This window comes from Pongo abelii, chromosome 20 (genome assembly GCF_028885655.2).
Source record: "Pongo abelii isolate AG06213 chromosome 20, NHGRI_mPonAbe1-v2.0_pri, whole genome shotgun sequence".
Classification (NCBI taxonomy): Eukaryota; Metazoa; Chordata; class Mammalia; order Primates; family Hominidae; genus Pongo; species Pongo abelii.
The window spans coordinates 21,478,425-21,499,318 of NC_072005.2; the positions used below are offsets into that span (position 1 = coordinate 21,478,425).

At 42.6% G+C, this 20,894-nt stretch overlaps 1 protein-coding gene across 2 annotated transcripts in view; it reads right to left on the bottom strand.

The window, feature by feature from the left end:
- LOC100437729 (zinc finger protein 708) overlaps nucleotides 1–18,617 on the bottom strand; it is a 63,643-nt gene extending 45,026 nt beyond the window's left edge. Inside the window, exon 1 of one of the 2 annotated variants that reach the window (XM_054540044.2) lies at nucleotides 18,377–18,617. In XM_054540044.2, the coding sequence (XP_054396019.2) occupies nucleotides 18,377–18,379 (3 nt within the window). In that variant the 5' untranslated portion in view covers nucleotides 18,380–18,617. The remainder of the gene's footprint in view (nucleotides 1–18,376) is intronic. The other variant, XM_063720032.1, reaches the window with a different exon arrangement.
- Between the last annotated feature and the right edge of the window lie 2,277 nt (nucleotides 18,618–20,894).

Sequence of the window (20,894 nt, forward strand, 5' to 3'; positions counted from 1 at the left end):
ATTTTTATGATGTGCTAATGCATAACACAGAAGGACACAGCACCACCGCTGCAATATTCCCCCCAAAACTGAATTATAGGCTGAATTTAACCATAAAGAAAACATCAGTTCTGTGCAAAGTTCAAGATAAACATATCTTTCACGTTTTAATTTTTAATAACGATTTTAGGTAGACATCTTAAGAACACGCCTTTAAAGGTGTCAGCACCACCTGTTTATCTGATGCCACCACACCCACAAGCAAAAAGATGAAGACTTGCAGAAAAATTCCACTCATTTCTGTCCTTTGTAACAGAAGAGAAGCAGGAAAAACATGCTGCACCATGGAAATAAAGATACAAGTTTCATTTTTCCTGTCCTCAGGTGCCCTTTCCTTACATGGACACCAACAATTTCTGCTACAGTAATAAAAATATGGACCACACTGCCCTCTCCCTACCAAACCCAAACAGAAACAGCCCTGTGGCCACCCTTTTAGTGCAAAGGTGAAACTGAACTCTCATGAATGTATCTGAACCCCTCATACTCAATTCTAGCCTCACATTAAAATCACATGAGGCACTTAATTAAAACAACATGGGGCCAGGTGTGGTAGCTCAAGCCTGTAATCCCAGCACTTTGGAGGGCCAAGGCGGGTGGATCTCCTGAAGTCAGAAATTCGAAACCTGCCTGGCCAACATGGTGAAACCCTGTCTCCACTAAAAACACAAAAACTAGCTGGATGTGGTGGAACGCGCCTGTAGTCGCAGCTACTCAAGAGGGTGAGGCAGGACAATCACTTGAATCTGGGAGGCAGAGGTTGCAGTGAGCTGAGATCACGCCACTGCACTCCAGCCTGGTGACAGAGTGACACTCCATCTCAAAAAAAAATACAAAAATTAGTCAGGGATGGTGGCATGCATGTGTAATCCCAGCTACTTGGGAGGCTGACTCAAGGAAAACCATTTGAACCTGGCAGGCAGAGGCTGCAGTGAACCGAGATCAAGCCACTACACTCCATCCTGGGAGACAGAGTGAGACTCCATCTCAAAACAAACAAACACAATATGGATGTGTCCACCCGGAACAATAAACAGAGCCTGTGGGGAGGGGACAAGTACAGAGACTTCTGCAAACTGGCTGTGTAATCCTAATGAGAAGCCTAGGCTGATAACCACTTAGCTAAGCATTGCCTCTCAAGCTTTAATGAGCTTAAAATTCACTTGGTAATTTTGGACCCACTCTATGTAATGGGATTCTGCAGGTTTGGAAAGGATCTATGGATAAATGTTTTAAACAAGTCCCCTGTCAATGCTAATGTTGCTCCCCCGGGCTCATTATTAGCAGTAGTTAGAGAAAGCAGGCACAGCACAGAGTCCCTTACACTCGGCACTCTTGTCACAACACAAGTATTTCTGGTACAAATAAAGACAACCCATCTTAATCCTAAAGTTTCATATTATTTGCTGGCTCTTTAAAGTTTACAAAGGAAACAGAAGTCAGCAATGTCTGAATAAGTCCGCATTTGGAAAACAACATGTACTAATTCAAGGTGTATTAAGCAGGTGCTATGTGCTCTCAAGGGTATGTTACAGGCCGGGTGCAGTGGCTCATGCCTGTAATCCTAGGAGGCAGGTGGATCACCTGAGATCAGAAGTTCAAGGTCAACCTGGACAACATGGTGAAACCTCATCTCTACTAAAAATACAAAAAAAAATTAGCCAGGTGTGGTGACATGTGCCCAACTACTCAGGAGGCTGAAGTGGGAGAATCGCTTGAACCTGGGAAGAGGAAGTTGTAGTGAGCTGAGATTGTGTCACTGCACTCTGGCCTGGGTGACAGAGCAAGACCCTTTCTCAAAAAAAAAAAAAAAAGTATGTTACAGAGCACTGTGCTGGGAATAACATATTTTATGACTTAATTCTCATAACATCATGGGAGTTGGTACTAAGTGTTTAATAATTACCAGGATTTAGAAAAAGAGCCCAGCATTTTTATCTCTTCTACTGTTTCTCTGTCACTGTTTTTTTAAAAAATGTGTAGAAAAGCCGGGCACAGTGGTTCATGCCTGTAATCCCAGCACTTTGGGAGGCCGAGGCAGGCAGATCACAAGGTCAGGAGTTTGAGACCAGCCTGGCCAACATGATGAAGCCCCGTCTCTACTAAAAATACAAAAATTAGCTAGTCATGGTGGTGGGTGCCTGTAATCCCAGATACTCAGGAGGCTGAGGCAGGAGAATTGTCTGAACCCGGGAGGCGGAGGTTGCAGTGAGCCAAGATCATGCCATTGCACTCCACCCTGGGCAACAGTGCGAGACTGTGTCTCAAAAAAGAAAAATGTGTAGAATAAAAGCCTAATATAGACAGATGAGAGGATTACAGAAAGAGTTTAATGTAGTTTCGAGGAATTTTTACTGGGTTTATATTTACTTTTTTGTGACTTGTGGAACAACTACTGAATCTGCAGGAATAGAAAACAAGTTGCTAAATGGAATGTTTCTGCAACCTTGGTTTTAATAAAAAATTAAGAAATTAAGACCCTAAAATACATACTTTATTCTTCCCATTTATCTGCTTTTGGATTTCAGGAAATTGGGAGCACCAGCTCTAGAGAGACAGCAGAATTCAACAATCAAAACTCTGATCTCTTCTGATCAGTTCTGTGAGGCAAGACTCCAGGGCTGGGTGAGATCTAAACAAGGCCCTCAAAAAGGGTGAATCTGAACAGAACTGGGGAAGGGGAGACCCTCTGTAGAATTCTGTTCTCTATGCCACTGGGGTATTTCAAGTTCTGTTTTTCCTAAGCTTACCTAAGAGAAACTTAAATCCCAGCGTTTGTGTAATTTTAATCTTTTCTAGCCACTGCCCTGTCAATTTTATAACATATACTAATAAGCAATTTAAACAAATCTCTTAAGGTTTTCTAGGGTAATATTATTAGAAGATAAATATGTATTCTTGGCGAAGTAAAAGAAATCAAAAAGTAATAATGCTTCTGTCCATAAATATCCCTTCAAGTGATGACATCAGAAGCCACAACAATATAAAGAAAGTGGGCTGGGCACGGTGGCTCACGCTTGTAATCCCAGCACTTTGAGAGGCATAGGCAGGCGGATCACGAGGTCAGGAGATCGAGACCACGGTGAAACCCCATCTCTACTAAAAATATAAAAAATTAGTCGGGCGTGGTGGCGGGCGCCTGTAGTCCCAGCTACTCGGAGAGGCTGAGGCAGGAGAATGGCGTGAACCCGGGAGGCGGAGCTTGCAGTGAGCTGAGATTGCGCCACTGCACTCCAGCCTGGGCAACAGAGCGAGACTCCATCTCAAAAAAAAAAAAAAAAGAAAGTGGCCCAAATAAAGCTCACGATTTTTTCACACATCTATTTGCTGTACCAACCATATGATACTTAATTCAACCATTTATTCAGTTGCTAGTCTAGACTAAGTGTTCCTGGATTGTAGAAACCGTGACTGCTTCATCTATTTTTCTTATGGCCATATAAAATTACAGCAATCAGTTTATCTGCTTGAGTCTCCAGATCTCCTCTTTGTTTTTACCCAAGTACCAGAAAACTGGAGAAACTCTCATCTGGGTACCAACCAAAAACATCCCTTGTATAAGGGAAGGAACAAACACAGGATGACTCATTTCTCTTACACTGAGACAAAAGCAGAATTAACCACTCTTGTCAGCCTGATACAATTCTGCTCTGGACATCCTCAAATGTCTCAAAAATGCCTATGTAATTGTGAGAGAATTCCCAGTGACCCTGGGCTGATGGTCCAATAATAAGCCAGGCTAGAGAGAGTCATGCTGATTCTAAATAGAAAATGGAACTGCCCTGGTTGAGCTCCAGAATTACTTGTTCTGATTAACTAGCTTTTGGGTAGGAGGAAGGACAAGAATATTGTACATAACATTTTACAGGCAGGTATACTTGTGGTCATGGCTCTGGATACTTTGTGGTCTTGATCTCTCACTCCTAAGATGTTTATTTATATTTACAGAATTTGCCATCAGATTCTATTTACATCTGGAGCCTCTCACATAACTGTGGCAGACCTGCTACAAGATCTTACTGGATGAAATCTGAGAAGCTTAAAGAGCCACAGTCTCAAAGGGAGCTGTAGGATGTCTATGTTGACAACTCACAGTGCAGAAAATGCCTTCTATTGGTTTTCAGTACATTCCCAATTCAAAGTCTGGCCCTGTCTTGTAATCCCAGGCAGAAGCCAGATCTTATGTGCAGATTCTAAGTGGGATCAATCTGACTCTGCACCCTTAGGTGTTACAGAAAGCAAAGTACAATCAAAGGAGAGATCCCCTCAGAGGCTGCTCTGGCACGTTCCAAATGATGTTTACCTAAAAGGAAATAGCTGAGGAAACATGAATATAAGTATACAATTTATTTGGGCCAAACTTGAGGATTGTAACCTGGGAGCAAATATTCAAGTTGCCTGGAATATATAGTTTGATTAGCAGCAGTTACAATTGGATTTGTAAAGGCAAAAACAGAGGCGCATAGAGTGGGTTGATACAAAGTTGTCTGTCAAAATTTTTTTTATTTACAAAAATAAATTGATTATTGATTGGATATACATTGTTAGGCTATAGGGTGTGGGTTATAGTGTCCAGTGTGGCATTATTAGTTCAATTTATAGCTACTTGTGGCAATAGGAAGCAGTTTCAAGAGGTAACTACATAGCTCAAAGAAAAAAGAAAGACATAATTGTGGTCTCATTTTAATGTCTCTCTGAGACTTATAAAGAAAAGGATTATTAGCCAGGCATGGTGGTGCAGGCCTGTAATCCCAGCTACTGAGAGGCTGAGGCAGGAGAATCGCCTGAACCTGGGAGGCGGAGATTGCAGTGAGCCGAGTTCGCGCCACTGTACTCCAGCCTGGACAACAAGAGCAAAACACTGTCTCAAAAAAAAAAAAAAAAAAAAAAAAAAAAAAACCCTTTTATATAGGAAATGCAAATCCTTTTCTTTTCTTTTCTTTTTTTTTTTTTTTGAGACAGGGTTTCGCTCTTGTTTTGTTGCCCATGCTGGAGTGCAGTGGTGCAATCTCAGCTCACCGCAACTTCCTCCTCCCGAGTTAAGGCGATTCTCCTGCCTCAGTCTCCCGAGTAGCTTGGATTACAGGCATGCGCCACCATGCCTGGCTAATTTTTTGTATTTTTAGTAGAAACAGGGTTTCTCCATGCTGGTAAGGCTGGTCTTGAACTCCCGACCTCAGGTGACCCACCCGCCTTGGCCTCCCAAAGTGCTGAGATTACAGGACTAAGCCACTGGGCTGGGCAAAGTTTTCATTTTTTCCCAGCCTTAAGATCTAGATTCAGAAATTGGAGCTACAGATTTAGATTCTGGATGGGTGGAGTAGCAGCAGGTATTACTTGCACATTTGTGGACATTTTAGCAAGAGGAGAAAAAAGGAATTAAAAATTCTCATGTCTACATATCTACTCAATGCACACACGCTACTCTGATAGGGTTTTTGGGCCCCATGGTCTCTGAGTCAGCTTCTGGTCTGATTATAGCAGTCCCTGAGGCTGGGCACGGTGGCTCACACCTGTAATCCCAAAACTTTGGGAAGCTGAGATGGTTGGATCACGAGGTCAGGAGTTTGAGACCAGCCTGGCCAATATGGTGAAATCCCATCTCTTTTTTTTTTTTTGAAATGAAGTTTCACTCTTGTTGCCCAGGCTGGAGTGCAATAGCACAATCTTGGCTCACTGCAACCTCTGCCTCCCAGGTTCAAGTGATTCTCCTGACTCAGCCTCCCCAGTAGCTGGCATTACAGGCGTGTGCCACCACCCTCAGCTAATTTTTGTATTTTTAGTAAAGACAGGGTTTCTCCATGTTGGTCAGGCTGGTCTCGAACTCCTAACCTCAGGTGATCTGCCTGCCTAGGCCTCCCGAAGTGCTGGGATTACTGGTGTGAGCCACCGTGCTCAGCCTTTGGTGAAACCCCATCTCTACTACAAATACAAAAAAAAATTAGCCAAGCGTGGTGGTGAGCATCTGTAATCCCAGCTACTTGGGAGGCTGAAGCAGGAAAATCACTTGAACCCAGGAGACCGAGGTTGCAGTGATCTGAGATCATGCCACTGCACTCCAGCCTGGGCAATGCAGCGAGACTCCATCTCAACAACAAAAAAGTCACTGAAAGAGGTAAAATGGTTGATTGCTGCCCTGTAAGGTTTGTAGAAATCTGATCTAGCCTCTCTGGAAGTGACTGTAGAGGACAATAGATACCAAATAGGCAGAGATGCAATTCTTCCTGCATATTTAGGGAAGAGCGTGCACTTTGCAGCACAATTGTGAGTTGACTGGAATCCTGAGAGGGAAAAGCCCTTCTAGAGTAAAGCTTGGTTGACACCTTATATGTTTATATCATGTCTGGTAATTCTAGACTGTGTTTGGAAAATATAACAAGAGAAATTATCTCCAGCCCCAGAAAAACTTCACAATGATGGAACAGAAAGAAAACTTTTATTATACAATTAAACCAGAATGTGACATGCATCATAATCAATCTGCTTAAGAGACTGCAAAGACAGAAAGACAGTCACCGTAATTAGTCCACAAGTCGAAGAATTTACAGCACCATGTCATACAGAGCTCATCCTAAATTCATCTGGTCATTGGGGATGCCACCTATGTATGCTAATTGGTTATAATCAATGACAAAATTTTCACATCTTCACAACAGGAGGTAGTTTTGCAACTTGAAGCCAGGTGCCTGCTGAAGGTAGACTCTCAGTCTCCTACTACAGTGGTTGAATAGGGTGCTATCTTTTTGGTTATTTACACTTTAAAGCAATGGCTCTCTATTTTCTGAGCACTCAGCTACAGCACTCCTGCTTGCCCTCTACTTACGGCTAGTGTCCTCTCTTGACCCCTACCATCTGCCAGTGAGGCACAGCCCAAAGCACAGAGCTCACAGCTGGCAGCTTACATCTTAAGTGAACCCCAATTGCCACAGCAGCACTCCAGTACCTCATCAGATACTGAAGACTGTAGTACAGGAGAGCCTACAGGATTTGGAGGTAGAACTGCACCTTCGTAATAATGGGAATGGGAGTGGTGTTTCAGCCTCAGTTTCAATTTATTATGGTGACTTGAAAAAAATACTGCTGGATTTCCAGCATGAGTCCAGCTAGAGATAGGATGGTTCTCCCTGTGAAAACCCACCTCTTTGTCAACACCAAGGGATAGCATTAGGGCTTCTAAAACAGACATCCGAAGCACTGAAGAGAAAAACAGCTCTCAGTCTGATTCTATTGCAAAATTATATTGAGAGAAAAAAGAAGTTAAATGTATCTTGAGAAAAAACTCAGATTAGATATGATTGATCAAGTCAGCTAGAAAATATTCCCCTAAAAGGAATTTCTCTCAAAATACCCCTAATGCACAGCTACTCTTGGCATGAGAAACATGAGCATTATGAAGAAAAAAAGCATATTCTCAGCAGAATTTTATAAGGTTTCTCTTCCATCTCTGCTGTTCTCATCTCCTAGCCATTGAATGGGGGTTCCATATTGAAATACAACTGACAATTCACCAGCACTTTTTAAATTAGGAACTGGAATCTGACTTTGTTCATATAGTAGAATACATGTGAGCTTGCCGCATAACTAACTGAAGGGCTATTATGGTTTTTGGGTGACCACATCACCTGTCTATTTGTCCTGGAATGGCAGCATTCCAATTTAGTAAAATGAAAGACACTAAAATTATGCTTACCTATAACTATCCCTATTGGATAAAGCAATATGTATGTCAGACACATAGCTACTGTAACAATTTGGTAGTATTTTTTGATATTAGCTATATAAATAAATATAAATAATTTTAATGTACTAGTCATAATGTATATAGGATTTTTAAAAATTGCCTATAACCATAATTCAGTTTAAACACTTTATATTTCAGAAGTATAAATAACAACATTAAAATGACTGCTTAGGAGATTCAAAGTAAACATTTTGATCTTATATTCATACTATTGTAGAAAATACTTTTTAATTTATATGAATGTGTGTTGCCTAAAAACACTTCAGATAACTATGCTAATTGTTCTTAAGTAATAAATAGAAACCAAAGTACAACTACAGGCTCCACTTTTCAGTTTATACACTGAACTGTTCTTGTTTTTGCAGTGTAAGTACTTCAGCCTGCAAATATTAGATAATTACCTTGGATAATTAGTTTTCTATAAAAGGAACCTAGTATGTTTTAGTCCTTATTATTCTGTATTGCTAAATTTACTCCCATCTTTGTGTTCAACTTGTGTGTGTGCTCCTAATATGAGGTTTTTTTTTTTTTTTTTTTTTTTGAGATGGAGTTTTGCTCTTGTTGCCCAGGCTGGAGTGCAATGGTGTGATCTTGGCTCACTGCAACCTCTGCCTTCCAGGTTTGAGGCATTCTTCTGCCTCAGCCTCCGGAGTAGCTGGGATTACAGGCATGTGCCACCACACCCAGCTAATTTTATATTTTCAGTAGAGACAGCCACGCATGGCTGAACAGATGCTTTTCAAAACAAGACATACATGTGGCTAACAAGCATATTTTAAAAATGCTCATCACTAATTATTAGAGAAATGTAAAAAAACACCCAATGAGATACCACCTCACACCAGTCAGAATGGCTACTGTTAAAAAGCAATAGATGCTGGCAAAGTTGCAGAGGAAAGGAAATGCTTATACACTGCTGGTGGGAGTGTAAATTAGTTCAACCATTGTAAAAAGCAGTGTGGCGGCCGGGCTTAGTGGCTCAAGCCTGTAATCCCAGCACTTTGGGAGGCCTAGGCAGGCAGATGACCTGAGGTCAGGAGTTCAAGACCAACCTGGCCAACACGGTGAAACCCCGTCTCTACCAAAAATACAAAAATTAGCCGGGTGTGGTGGCGGGTGCCTGTAATCCCAGCTATTCAGGAGGTTGAGGCAGGAGAATCGCTTGAACCTGGAAGGTAGAGGTTGAAGTAGGCCAAGATCATGCCACTGCACTCCAGCCTGGGTGCAAGAGCAAAAGTCAGTCAAAAAAAAAAAGCAGTGTAGCAATTCCTCACAGAACTACAGAACTAAAAGCAGAATTACCATTAGACCCAGCAACCTCATAACTTGGTATACACCCAAAGAAATATAAATTAGTCTCTCAAAAAGACACACACATGCACATGCATATTTATTGCAGCACTATTCACAATAGCAAAGACATGGAATCAATCTAAATGCCTATCAATAATAGACTGAATAAAGAACATATGGTATGGTCAGACAGGTGGCTCACACCTGTAATCCCAGCACTTTGGGAGGCTGAGGCAAGTTGATTGCCTGAGCTCAGGAGTTTGAGACCAGCCTGGGCAACATGGCAAAACCCCATCTCTACAAAAAAATACAAAAAGAAACATTAGACAGGCATGGTGGTGCATGCCTGTAGTCCCAGCTAATTGGGAAGCTGAGGTAGGAGGACTGCTCAAGCCCAGGAGATTGAGGCTGCAATGAGCAGACATCGCACCACTGCACTCCAGCCTGAGTGACAGAGTGAGACCCTGTCTCCAAAGAAAAATAAAATAAAAGATCTAATAAAAACAAAATATGGCACATAAACATCATGAAATATTCTGTGGCCATTAAAAAAAAAAAAAAGAACAGCATTATATCCTGTGCAGCAACATGGATGGAGCTGGAGACCATTACTCTTAGAAAAGTAATGCAGAATGCCGGGCGTGGTGGCTCACACCTGTAATCCCAGCACTTTGGGAGGCCTAGGCGGGTGGATCACGAGGTCAGGAGATCAAGATCATCCCAGCTAACATGGTGAAACCCCACCTTTACTAAAAATACAAAAAATGAGCTGGGCATGGTGGTGGGTGCCTGTAGTCCCAGCTACTGAGGCAGCTGAGGCAGGAGAATGGTGTGAATCCAGGAGACGGAGCTTGTAGTGAGCAGAGATTGCGCCACTGCACTCCAGCCGGGGAGACAGAGTGAGACTCATCTCAAAAAAAAAAAAAAAGAAAAGTAATGCAGAAACAGAAAACCAAATCCATGTTCTCATTTATAAGTAAGAGTTAAATAATAAGAACACATGGACACAAAGAGGGGAACAACAGTAACTGAGGCCTACTTGAGGGTGGAAGATGGAAAAACAAAGAGGGTGTGGGTATTGTGGTTCACGCCTGTATACCACCACACTGGGAGACCAAGACAGGTGAATCACTTGAGGTCAGGAATTTGAGACCCATCTGGCCAACCTGGTGAAACCCCATCTCAACTAAAAATACAGAAATTATCCTGGCATGGTGACGCATGGCTGTAATCCCAGCCAGTCAGGAGGCAGGAGAATCGTTTGAACCTGGGAGGCAGAAGTTGCAATGGGCCAAGATCATGCCATTGCACTCCAGCCAGGGTGACAGAGCAAGGCTCCATAGAAAAAAAGGGAAGGGAAGGGAAGGAAGAAGACGGGGATGGGAGGGGAGGGGGAAGGAGGGAGGGAGGTGAGAGAGAGAGAAGAAAAAAGAAGGAAAGAAAAGAAAGAAAGAAAGAAAGAAAGAAAGAAAGAAAGAAAGAAGGAAGGAAGGAAAGAAAGAAAGAAAGAAGGAAAGAAAGAAAGAAAGAAAGAAAGAAAGAAAGAAAAAAAGGAAAAGGAAAAGAGAGACAACTAGAAAAAATACCTATTTGGTGCTATGCTTAGTACTTCAGTGAAAAAATAATTTACACACCAAACACTCATGACATGATTTTACCTATATTACAAACCTGCACATGTACCAATGAATCAAAAATAGAAGTTAAAAGGAAAAAACTCCATGGGTAAGGGAGAGTGCAATGTAGATGGAAGGACTGGTTTGTGCCTGGGTGGGGCTGTACTCTAATTTATTTCCCTGTTCATGCAGGCAGGTGAGATTATGAACAGGTTGTCCAGAACCCTAGGTTGGTGGAGAAAACAGGTTGCTGGTGCAGATTCAGTGTCTGGGGCTGGGGATATGCCAGGAGACTTGTAGACATGTTTGTGAGTTTGTAGCAAGAAACACTAGGATCAAAAATGCTGTGGTAAAATTCCTGAGGGTGGTGCCTAGTCCTGGGAATAAGTGTGGACATGTCAATGTCTAATGGGTATGTTTGTGAGTGGCTGGGAATCCTGTGGTGGCAGCTGTGGGAAAAGGGGGTCTGTCATCAGAGCCCATATTCTTTTTTTTTCTTTTTTTTTTTTTCTTTTGAGACAGAGTCTAATTCTGTCACCCAGGCTGGAGTGCAATGGTGCAATCTTGGCTCATTGCAACCTCTGCCTCCCGGGTTCAAGTGATTCTCCTTCCTCAGCCTCCCGAATAGGTGAGATTACAAGAATGCACCACCATGCCCGGCTTATTTTTTCTACTTGTAGTAGGGATGGGGTTTCGCCATGTTGCCCAGGCTAGTCTTGAACTCCTGAGCTCAGGCAATCCACCCGCCTCGGCCTCCCACAGTGCTAGCATTATGAGCGTGAGCCACTGCACCTGGCCAGAGCTCCTATTCTCTAATTTTCCGTCCTCTCTCACCCTAGGATAACTGAAATCACAGGACAATGGGCAGTGTGACAGCCTGTGTACAGGAGAGTAGAGGATCCGATTCCCAGACATCCAGAGTTTTATTCCAGGCCAGGCCCCCATATCTTTTTTCTGGCACCAAATCTGCAGTTTGCTGAAAACCAAGCAATTCTCTAACATGAACTCATTATCTAACATTTTATTTCTGACACCGCCCAGTGTCAGCACAGGCCCTGACTCAGTCCCACAACACTGTCCTTACTGCAGATGCCAGGCACAAACTCCATGGGCCCATTTACATTTCTGAGCTACTGTTTAAAAATTGGGGACTCTCATAACCTTTTTCAAGTTCAATAACTTGATAAAGCTACTCATAGAACTCAGTAAATACTGTAGGTATATTTACCAGTTTATTATAAAAGATACAACCCAGGAAAAGTCAAATGACAGACATGTATAGAACAAAGAAAGGTGGGGAAAGATGACACACATAGACAATCCAGATAAATAGTTGTGATTAATAAAATTCTTCATCGTTTTTGTTCCCCAGGAACAGTTTATGGAAAGAAACACCCTTCCCATTATGACTTAGATGGTGCTCTCTTTTCTTATGTATCACACAGCAGACACCAACTCTGCACATTTTTTTTCTTTTTCTCATTGAGCAATCAGTTGAATTTGACTTCAGTGGTGAAAATAAAATACTTCTTAAGGAAACTTTACTTAAGTTTGTCTTTTTCCCAAAGGCTTCTGAATTTTACAATCCCATTTTATGTAACTCCAAAGAACAGGCTGACTTCAGTGTAAAACATTCTCTGAACTAAAATCTGATTTTTTCACCCTGCATTTGCCATTCCCCTTCTACCTCCTTTCTAATCTTGTTTGTTCCTCCCTAGGAAAGAAAGCCTTTGTCTGCCTAAACTTTGCAATTCTTAAAGATCTTGTAGTTGGTACTTCTGTTGCAATATTTCTTTGGAAGTCAAAATTTTTATGTAAATTTAACTTTATTTTCAAAGTCTATAAACTGCCTCAAAACAAGAACAACTTCATCTTCAGTAAGACCCTCCCAATCCCCTTTCTTTTTTTTTTTTTTTTGAGACGGAGTCCCGCTGTGACCCCCAGGCAGGAGTGCAGTGGCGCAAATTTGGCTCACTGCAAGCTCCGCCTCCCGGGTTCACGCCACTCTCCTGCCTCAGCCTCCCGAGTAGCTGGGACTACAGGCACCCGCCACTACGCCCGGCTAATTTTTTGTATTTTTAGTAGAGAAGGGGTTTCACCGCGTTAGTCAGGATGGTCTCGATCTCCTGACCCCGTGATCCGCCTGCCTCGGCCTCCCAAAGTGCTGGGATTACAGGCGCGAGCCGCCGCGCCCAGCCCCAATCCCCTTTCATTTTAACATTAACTGCATCCGCCTGTGGGTCCCCAGTTTTCCAGGGCTCTGTAGCTTCTCTCAGGATAAAGAATTCTATGGCTGGGGTGAGCAGGCTGGGATATCTACAGAGGAGACTCCCCAGAAAAAACTAACTGGGCCTTTAAGAAAATTTTTTTGCAGGCTCAATATTAGACCTAGCTCTAAGTCAATGGGCTAAAGCTTTAATTTGCATGTCAAGGTTATTCACTTGATTTTGAAACTTAAGTGTTTAGCTGGGCGCGGTGGCTCACGCCTGTAATCCCAACACTTTGGGGAGCCAAGGCGGGCGGATCACAAGGTCAGGAGATCGAGACCATCCTGGCTAACATGGTGAAACCCTGTCTCTACTAAAAATACAAAAAAAAAATTAGTCGGGTGTGGTGGCGGGCGCTTGTAGTCCCAGCTACTGGAGAGGCTGAAGCAGGAGAATGGCGTGAACCTGGGAGGCGGAGCTTGCAGTGAGCCAAGATCGCGCCACTGCACTCCAGCCTGGCGACAGAGTAAGCCTCCGTCTCAAAAAAAAAAAAAAAGAAACTTAAGTGTTTAAAAAATCCAGCAGTTTCTTGGCTGGGCGCAGTGGCTCACGCCTGTAATCCCAGCACTTTGGGAGGCCAAGGCAGGTGGATCACCTGAGGTCAGGAGTTTGCGACCAGCCTGACCAACATGCAGAAACCCCGTCTCTACTAAAAATACAAAATTAACCAGGTGTGGTGGTGCATGCCTGTAATCCCAGCTACTCAGGAGACTGAGGCAGGAGAATAGTTTGAACCTGGGAGGCGGAGGCTGCAGTAAGCTGAGATCGTGCCATTGCACTCCAGCCTGGGCAACAAGAGAGAAATTCCATCTCAAAAAATAAAAAAATAAATCCAGCAGTTTCTCAAACACAGTGTTGACATAAGAGAAGAAAATTTTAGGGTGCTTATATTTCATATCTCAATAAGAAAAGCAAAAGTGTCTATTCCTTTCAACCAGTAAATGCATTATTTTATTATTTCCATTAAAAGTCATATAGTAGTCATATGGAAACATGTCTAGGAGGTACCAAGTTTCAAATAAAATTTAGCATAAAACTCAGAAATCAAGATAACAGGATTTGCACAGAGATATTTACTGTCACAAATTTACCCTGCAAAAAGAGGAACTGATGCTTTCATGAATCTATGTAACTCACCAATTATCTACCACATTTTCTTGTGAAAATGTATTCATTTTCTACAGCCAAAATGGGAAAGATATTTCCCCTATTTTTTTCTTGGTAGCATTCTTAAACAGCCTTGAAATTTTATTGGGAATTACCAAGCCATAAAAAATACACCTGACACTGCTGAAAGAAATCATAGATGGCACAAACAAATGGAAACAAATCCCATGCTCATGGATGAGTAGAATCAGTATTGTGAAAATGACCATACTGCCAACGGCAATCTACAAATTCAGTGCAATCCTTATCAAAATACCACCATAATTCTTCACAGAATTTTAAAAATTCTAAAATTCATATGGAACAAAAAAGAGCCTGCATAGCCAAAAAAAAGGCTAGGCAAAAAGAACAAATCTGATTTCAAACTATACTATAAGGCCATAGTCACCAAAACAGCATGTTACTGGTTTAAAAATAGGCACATAGACCAATGGAACAGAATAGAGAACGCAGAAATAAACCCAAATACTTACAGCCAACTGATCTTCAGCAAAGCAAACAAAAACATAAAGTGGGGAAAGGACACCCTTTTCAACAAATGGTACTGGGATAATTGGCTAGCCATATGTAGGAGAATGAAACTGGATCCTCATCTCTCATCTTATACAAAAATCAACTCAAGATGGATTAAAGACTTAAACCTAAGATCGGAAACTATAAAAATTATAAAACATAACATTGGAAAAACCCTTCCAGACATTGGCTTAGGCAAGGATTTCATGACCAAGAACTCAAAAGCAAATGCAATAAAAACAAAGATAAATATCAGGGACCTAATTAAGTTAAATAGTTTTTACAAGGCAAAAAGAACAGTCAGCAGAGTAAACAGACAACCCACAGAGTGAGAAAAAATCTTCAAAATCTATACATCTGACACAGGACTAATATCTAGAGTCTACAACAAACCCAAACAAATCAGTACAAAAAAAACAATCCCATCAAAAAGTGGACTAAGGATATGAATAAACAATTCTCAAAAGAAGGTGTACAAATGGCCAACAAACATATGAAAAAATCCTCAACATCACTAATGATCAGGGAAACGCAAATCAAAAACACAATGCGATACCACCTTATTCCTGCAAGAATGGCCATGATCAAAAAATCAAGAAACAGTAGATGTTGGCATGGATGTGGTGAACAGGGAACACTTCTACATTGCTGGCGGAAATGTAAACTAGAAAAGCCACTATGGAAAACAATGTGGAGATTCCTTAAAGAACTAAAAGTAGAATTACCATTTGATCCAGCAATCCCACAATTGGGTATCTACCCGGAGGAAAAGAAGTCATTACTCGAAAAAGATACTTGCACACTCATGTTCATAGTGGCACATTTCACAATAGCAAAATCATGGAACCAACCCAAATGCCCATCAATCAATGAGTGGATAAAGAAACTGTGGTATATATATACAATGGAATACTACACAGCCATAAAAAATGAATTAACAGCATTTGCAGTAACCTGGATGAGACTAGAGACTATTATTCTAAGTGAAGTATCTCAGGAGTTGAAAACCAAACATCATATGTTCTGATATGTGGGAGCTAAGCTATGAGGATGCAAAGGCATAAGAATGATACAATGGACTTTGGGGACTTGAGGGGAAGAGTGGAAGGGGGACGAGGGATAAAAGACTACAAATATGGTGCAGTGTATAATGCTCTGGTGATGGGTGCACCAAAATCTCATATATATATATATAAAAAATAGGCTGGGCACGGTGGCTCATGCCTATAATCTCAACACTTTGGGAGGCCATGGCGGGTGGAACACTTGAGATCAGGAATTTGAGACCAACCTGGCCAACATGGAGAAACCCCGTTGTCTACAAAAATACAAAAATTAGCTGGGCATGGTGGCACGCCCACCTGTAATTCTAGCTACTCGGGAGGCTGAGGCAGAAGAATTGCTTGAACCCGGGAGGCAGAGGTTGCAGTGAGCCGAGATTGTGCCATTGCACTCCAGCCTGGGCAACAAGAGCAAGAGTCCATATTAAATATAAATATAAATATATATATATTTGTTTACATATATATTCACAAAAAATACATCTGAGAAAATTTCTAAACTTACTCTAAGAAAGGAAAACTTAAATGAGAATTTCTCACAAATAAAATACATGATTAATATTAATTTTTTTCTGAAATCACCTCTTTTATGCCCTTTGTTAATATTTTCTTACCTTCCAAGTCCTACTAATAAAATGCAATTTACAGTTAAATAATGGAAGTCAACATAAGTGAACAAATCTTTTCAAGGTGACAAACCCAGGGAGTGGTAGTGCTAATTAGAAAACAGATGTGTCTAGACTGGGCGTGGTGGCTCACACCTGTATTCCCAGCACTTTGGGAGGCCAAGGAGGGCGGATCACCTGAGGTCTAGAGTTCCAACGTGGAGAAACCCTGTCTCTACTAAAAATACAAAAAAATTAGCTGGGTGTGGTGGCGCATGCCTGTAATCCCAGCTACTCGGGTGGCTGAAGCAGGACAGTCGCTTGAACCCGGGAGGTGGAGGTTGCGGTGACCCGAGATCACGCAATTGCACTCCAGCCTGGGCAACAAGAGTGAAACTCCATCTCAAAAAAAAAAAAAAGAGAAAAGAAAGAAAACAGATGTGTCTGACTGATACCCACCCCATTCTGCTCACCTTAAGTGCTCAATAACCATCCTCTCAGGAGACATTACACTATGTCCCAGGTGCATTTTACTTTGTAAGTTCTTGCACCATCTCACTTGGGTCAGGTTTTTCTTTGTCTTTTGGGATACTTTTTTTTCCACAAAATTTAGAGAATTCAGAGGGCAGAAATTATTTCTGTGTTTTCTCCTCAATACCAGCATTTCATTGGCTGACCAGCATTGTGTCTCCAAGAAATGAAAGCTGGGTTGGGTGAAGACAATCTTAATGTCTCAAGGGGTTAGCTTTTCAAAGGAAGAGTAGCTTTTCAGCCCCAGGGCATCCACCTGCTCCCTTGAGAAGCTACACTCCATACCTCAGGTTGTCCTCAGGGAGAAAATGACCCAGGAGCTGATATTCACTAGACACTCTAGCAGAAAAAGTCATGATATGTATCTTGGTTTACTCGAGACAGTACTGAAACCCAGGACCAGGAAAAAACTGAAGCCTGGCTGAAGACACATCACTCCATGAAGTTTCCAAAGAAAAACCTTCACCCGAAAACAAATATTCTGATAAGATTTCTGTGCCTAAGGAAGATTAAAAAAAAAAAAAGAAAAAAAGCATAGAAATTTCATAAAATACAGTGTCAGGGAATTATTTTTTGCTTTCTTCTCATGAGAAATATTTTCAAACAGAAAACAATTTTAAGTGCCATCCAATGCTTTGTCAAAAAATGATTAACTAAAATACAGTATCAAAAATGTACACTAAAGGAAAAACAGTTGAGAATGTGAATTAGGAAAGGGAAGTTGGCACTTGGAAATGTCAGAAGGAACTGGAAATTTAGTATTTTAGTTTATTTGCAGTTTAAATCTAACTGCAGGCCAGAGTTAGGCTGGAGGAATGGGGCTGGGAGGTACACTTGAGACCCTGCTTGGAATGCATGTGAAAAATGCAGGGGAAAATCAGTCCCCTGTGGAGTGTGAGAATAATTAAGTGGCAGGCAATTACACTGAGGAGGCTCTAGTCCCCGGGTTTCTACTTAACAGCAACTGCTACGTAAATGTACCTAACCAATTATTAAATATAGTTTTCTTCATCATGCACCTTATAAAAAGTCTTTCCTTCAAGCTCCTCCCATGAATCACAAACTACAAAACATACTTTTGTGCTCTATTATTATTGAATCACTCTTTCATTAAATTCTTTAATATTTTTTGCGATGACTGCCACAAATTTTTAATAGGAGAAAATAGGAACTGGGAACCCCATGGACCAAAGCTCTTCCCATTCATGAACCCGACCCCAAGTCAGGATTCTCCCCTGACGACCCTCCCATGGTCCCTGCACAATCTGGGAGAGGCGCGGCGCTGCCCGTGCAGAGCTGCCCAGAGAGTGCTGCAGGCCAGGGCACAGTCACTGCGCAGGGAAGAGACAGGACGCCCGGGGGCCCGGCTGTCGGCGCAGCCGCCATCTTATGGCTGAAGGGGACTGAGGCCGAGCTAGGCAAGGAGAACTCGGAGCGCAGATTGTGGAGATGACTGCGGGGAGGCCTGAGTCCCGCCACAGCCACTCCCCACAGGTTTCAACCTGCCCTTCCCCTCTCTGGGGATGTCGGTCGGCACTCTCACCATTTCTAGGCTTCCAGGGGGTCCTGGCGTCTTAGCTGTGGATCTCCCAATACCTGCTGGTCACAGAGCCACAGAGTCTGGGCCTCTAGGAGCACAGGACAAACAGCAGTGAAGACAAGACCCTGAGCTCCAGCTGCAGCAAGAGACAAAGGCCGCGCCAAACCCGGAAGCCGACCTGTCCGGTCCAGCTGCGTGTCTGAGTGAACTGTCCCCAGCTCAGAGTCCCTGATTGGATAATGTTAAAACCCGCCCCTTCAGGCCCTGAGTGAGGGAAGATGTGATCAGATGCTGGGCGGAATGAAGTGTGACAGCCAATGCTGCAGCCTTTTCAGGCAAGGCTTCCTCTCTGAGCTGAGCTAGACCCACCCGAGAGGGTGTTTGCCTTTAATCTTGTGTATAAGGTCATATGCCCTTATAAATAATATGCTATATGGCTATTCACAAATGAAAAGGATATAATAACAATTGTTCTAAAAAAAAAAAATTTTTTTTTTGAGATCGAGTTTCACTCTTGTTGCCCAGACTGGAGTGCAATGGCGCGATCTTGGCTCATCGCAATCTCCACCTCCCGGGTTCAAGCGATTCTCCTGCCTCAGCCTCCCGAGTAGCTGAGATTACAGGCAGGCGCCACCATGCCCTGCTAATTTTTTTGTATCTTTAGTAGAGACGGAGTTTCTCCATGTTAGTCAGGCTGGTCTCCAACTCCAGACCTCAGGTGATCCGCCCGCCTCGGCCTACCAAAGTGCTGGGATTACGGGCGTGAGCCACCGCGCCCGGCCCAATTGTTCTAAAATTTTATATTTTGTGACCTTCCTGGCTTCTGGTCCTTTGAGCAGACAGCCTGAGATTTTAAAAAGGAGGCAATTCTCTGAAATAAAATGTGAGCCACAAGTTGGCGCTGTACCTCACGCCTGTACTCCCAGTACTTTGGGAGGCTGAGGAGGGTGGATTATCTGAGGTCCGGAGTTCGAGACCAGTCTGGCCAATATGGTGAAACCCCGTCTCTAAAACAATACAAAAAAATTAGCTGGGCATGGTGGCAGGCGCCTGTAATCCCAGCTACTTGGGAGGCTAGGGCAGGAGAATCACTTGATCCTGGGAGGTGGAGGTTGCAGTGAGACGAGATCATACCACTGCACTCCAGTCTGGGCAACAAGAGTGAAACTCTGTCTCAAAAAAATAAAAAATAAATAAAATAAAATAATAAAATGCGAGCCACATGTAAATTTTAAATTTTCTAGTAGCCAAACTTTATTTTTTATTTTTATTTTTTTTAGACGGAGTCTCGCACTGTTGCCTGGGCTGGAGTGAAATGGCGCGATCTCCGCTCACTGCAACCTCTGCCTCCGGGGTTCAAGCGATTCTCCTGCCTCAGCCTCCCAAGTAGCTGAGATTACAGGCGCTGGCCACCACGCCCGGCTAATTCGTAGCCAAATTTAAAAAGAGTTTAGCTCTGTTTTTTAAAAAGAAACAAAGAACAAATGAAATTGATTTTAACAATTTAACCCAATATATCCAAAGTATTGTCATTTTAATATGTGAGAAATACATAATTATTAATGAAGTGTGTCTATGTATATGGAACTAAACGTTTGAAACTAACTCGTATTTTACCTTTCTAGCACATCGCAGTTCAGACCAGGCACATTCCAGGCACCCAGTAGCAACACAGGGCCAATAGCTGCTACATTGAAATGCAGCTCTGACATCAGGAGGGTGAACGACCTGAACATCCCTTTTCTGCCAGAGGTGAGGAGAGAGCCTCTCCCTACCAACATCTCTCTTCAGTTCTGGGGATAGAACAGATCATGGCCATAGACAGAGCAGAGGACAGGCCGGGCGCAGTGGCTCAGGCCTGTAATCCCAGCACTTTGGGAGGCGGAGGTGGGCGGCTCACAAGGTCAGGAGTTCGAGACTAGCCTAACATGGTGAAACCCCGTCTCTAGTAAAAATACAAAAATTAGCTGGGCCTGGTGGCGCATGCCTGTAATTCCAGCTACTGGGGAGGGAGAAGAATCACTTGAACCTGGGAGGCAGAGGTTGCAGTGAGCTGAGATCGTGTTACTGCACTCCAGCCTGGGTGGCAGAGCGAGATTCCGTCTCAACAAAAAAAAAAAAAAAAAGAGCAGAGGGCAACAGGAATAAAATAACCACAGGTAGACCACTGCTGACCACCTGTTGCCCTCCTTCCTTCTAGAGATCAGACAGTGAACAAAGGATGATGGGGCCGCAGGAGAAGAGAACCCTATGTCTTCAGGCCTGTCCACACTCTTGACCTCCAATTTTTAGATATGAAAAAAAATAGATTAAAGGCAAGCTTATCTTGCTGTTTGGCCTTGGCCCTTATGGTCAGGCTGTGGTTGTCTATTCTCTCCTGTGGTATGAGGTACTGTGTGAGTATAGGCACCAATCACATGAATACAATGTCTATATGTATTTCTGCATTACTCAATATTACCTTACAAGACATCCAACTCTAAATCAGAGGAAAAAAATAGTACCTTTAGGGTGTCCACTG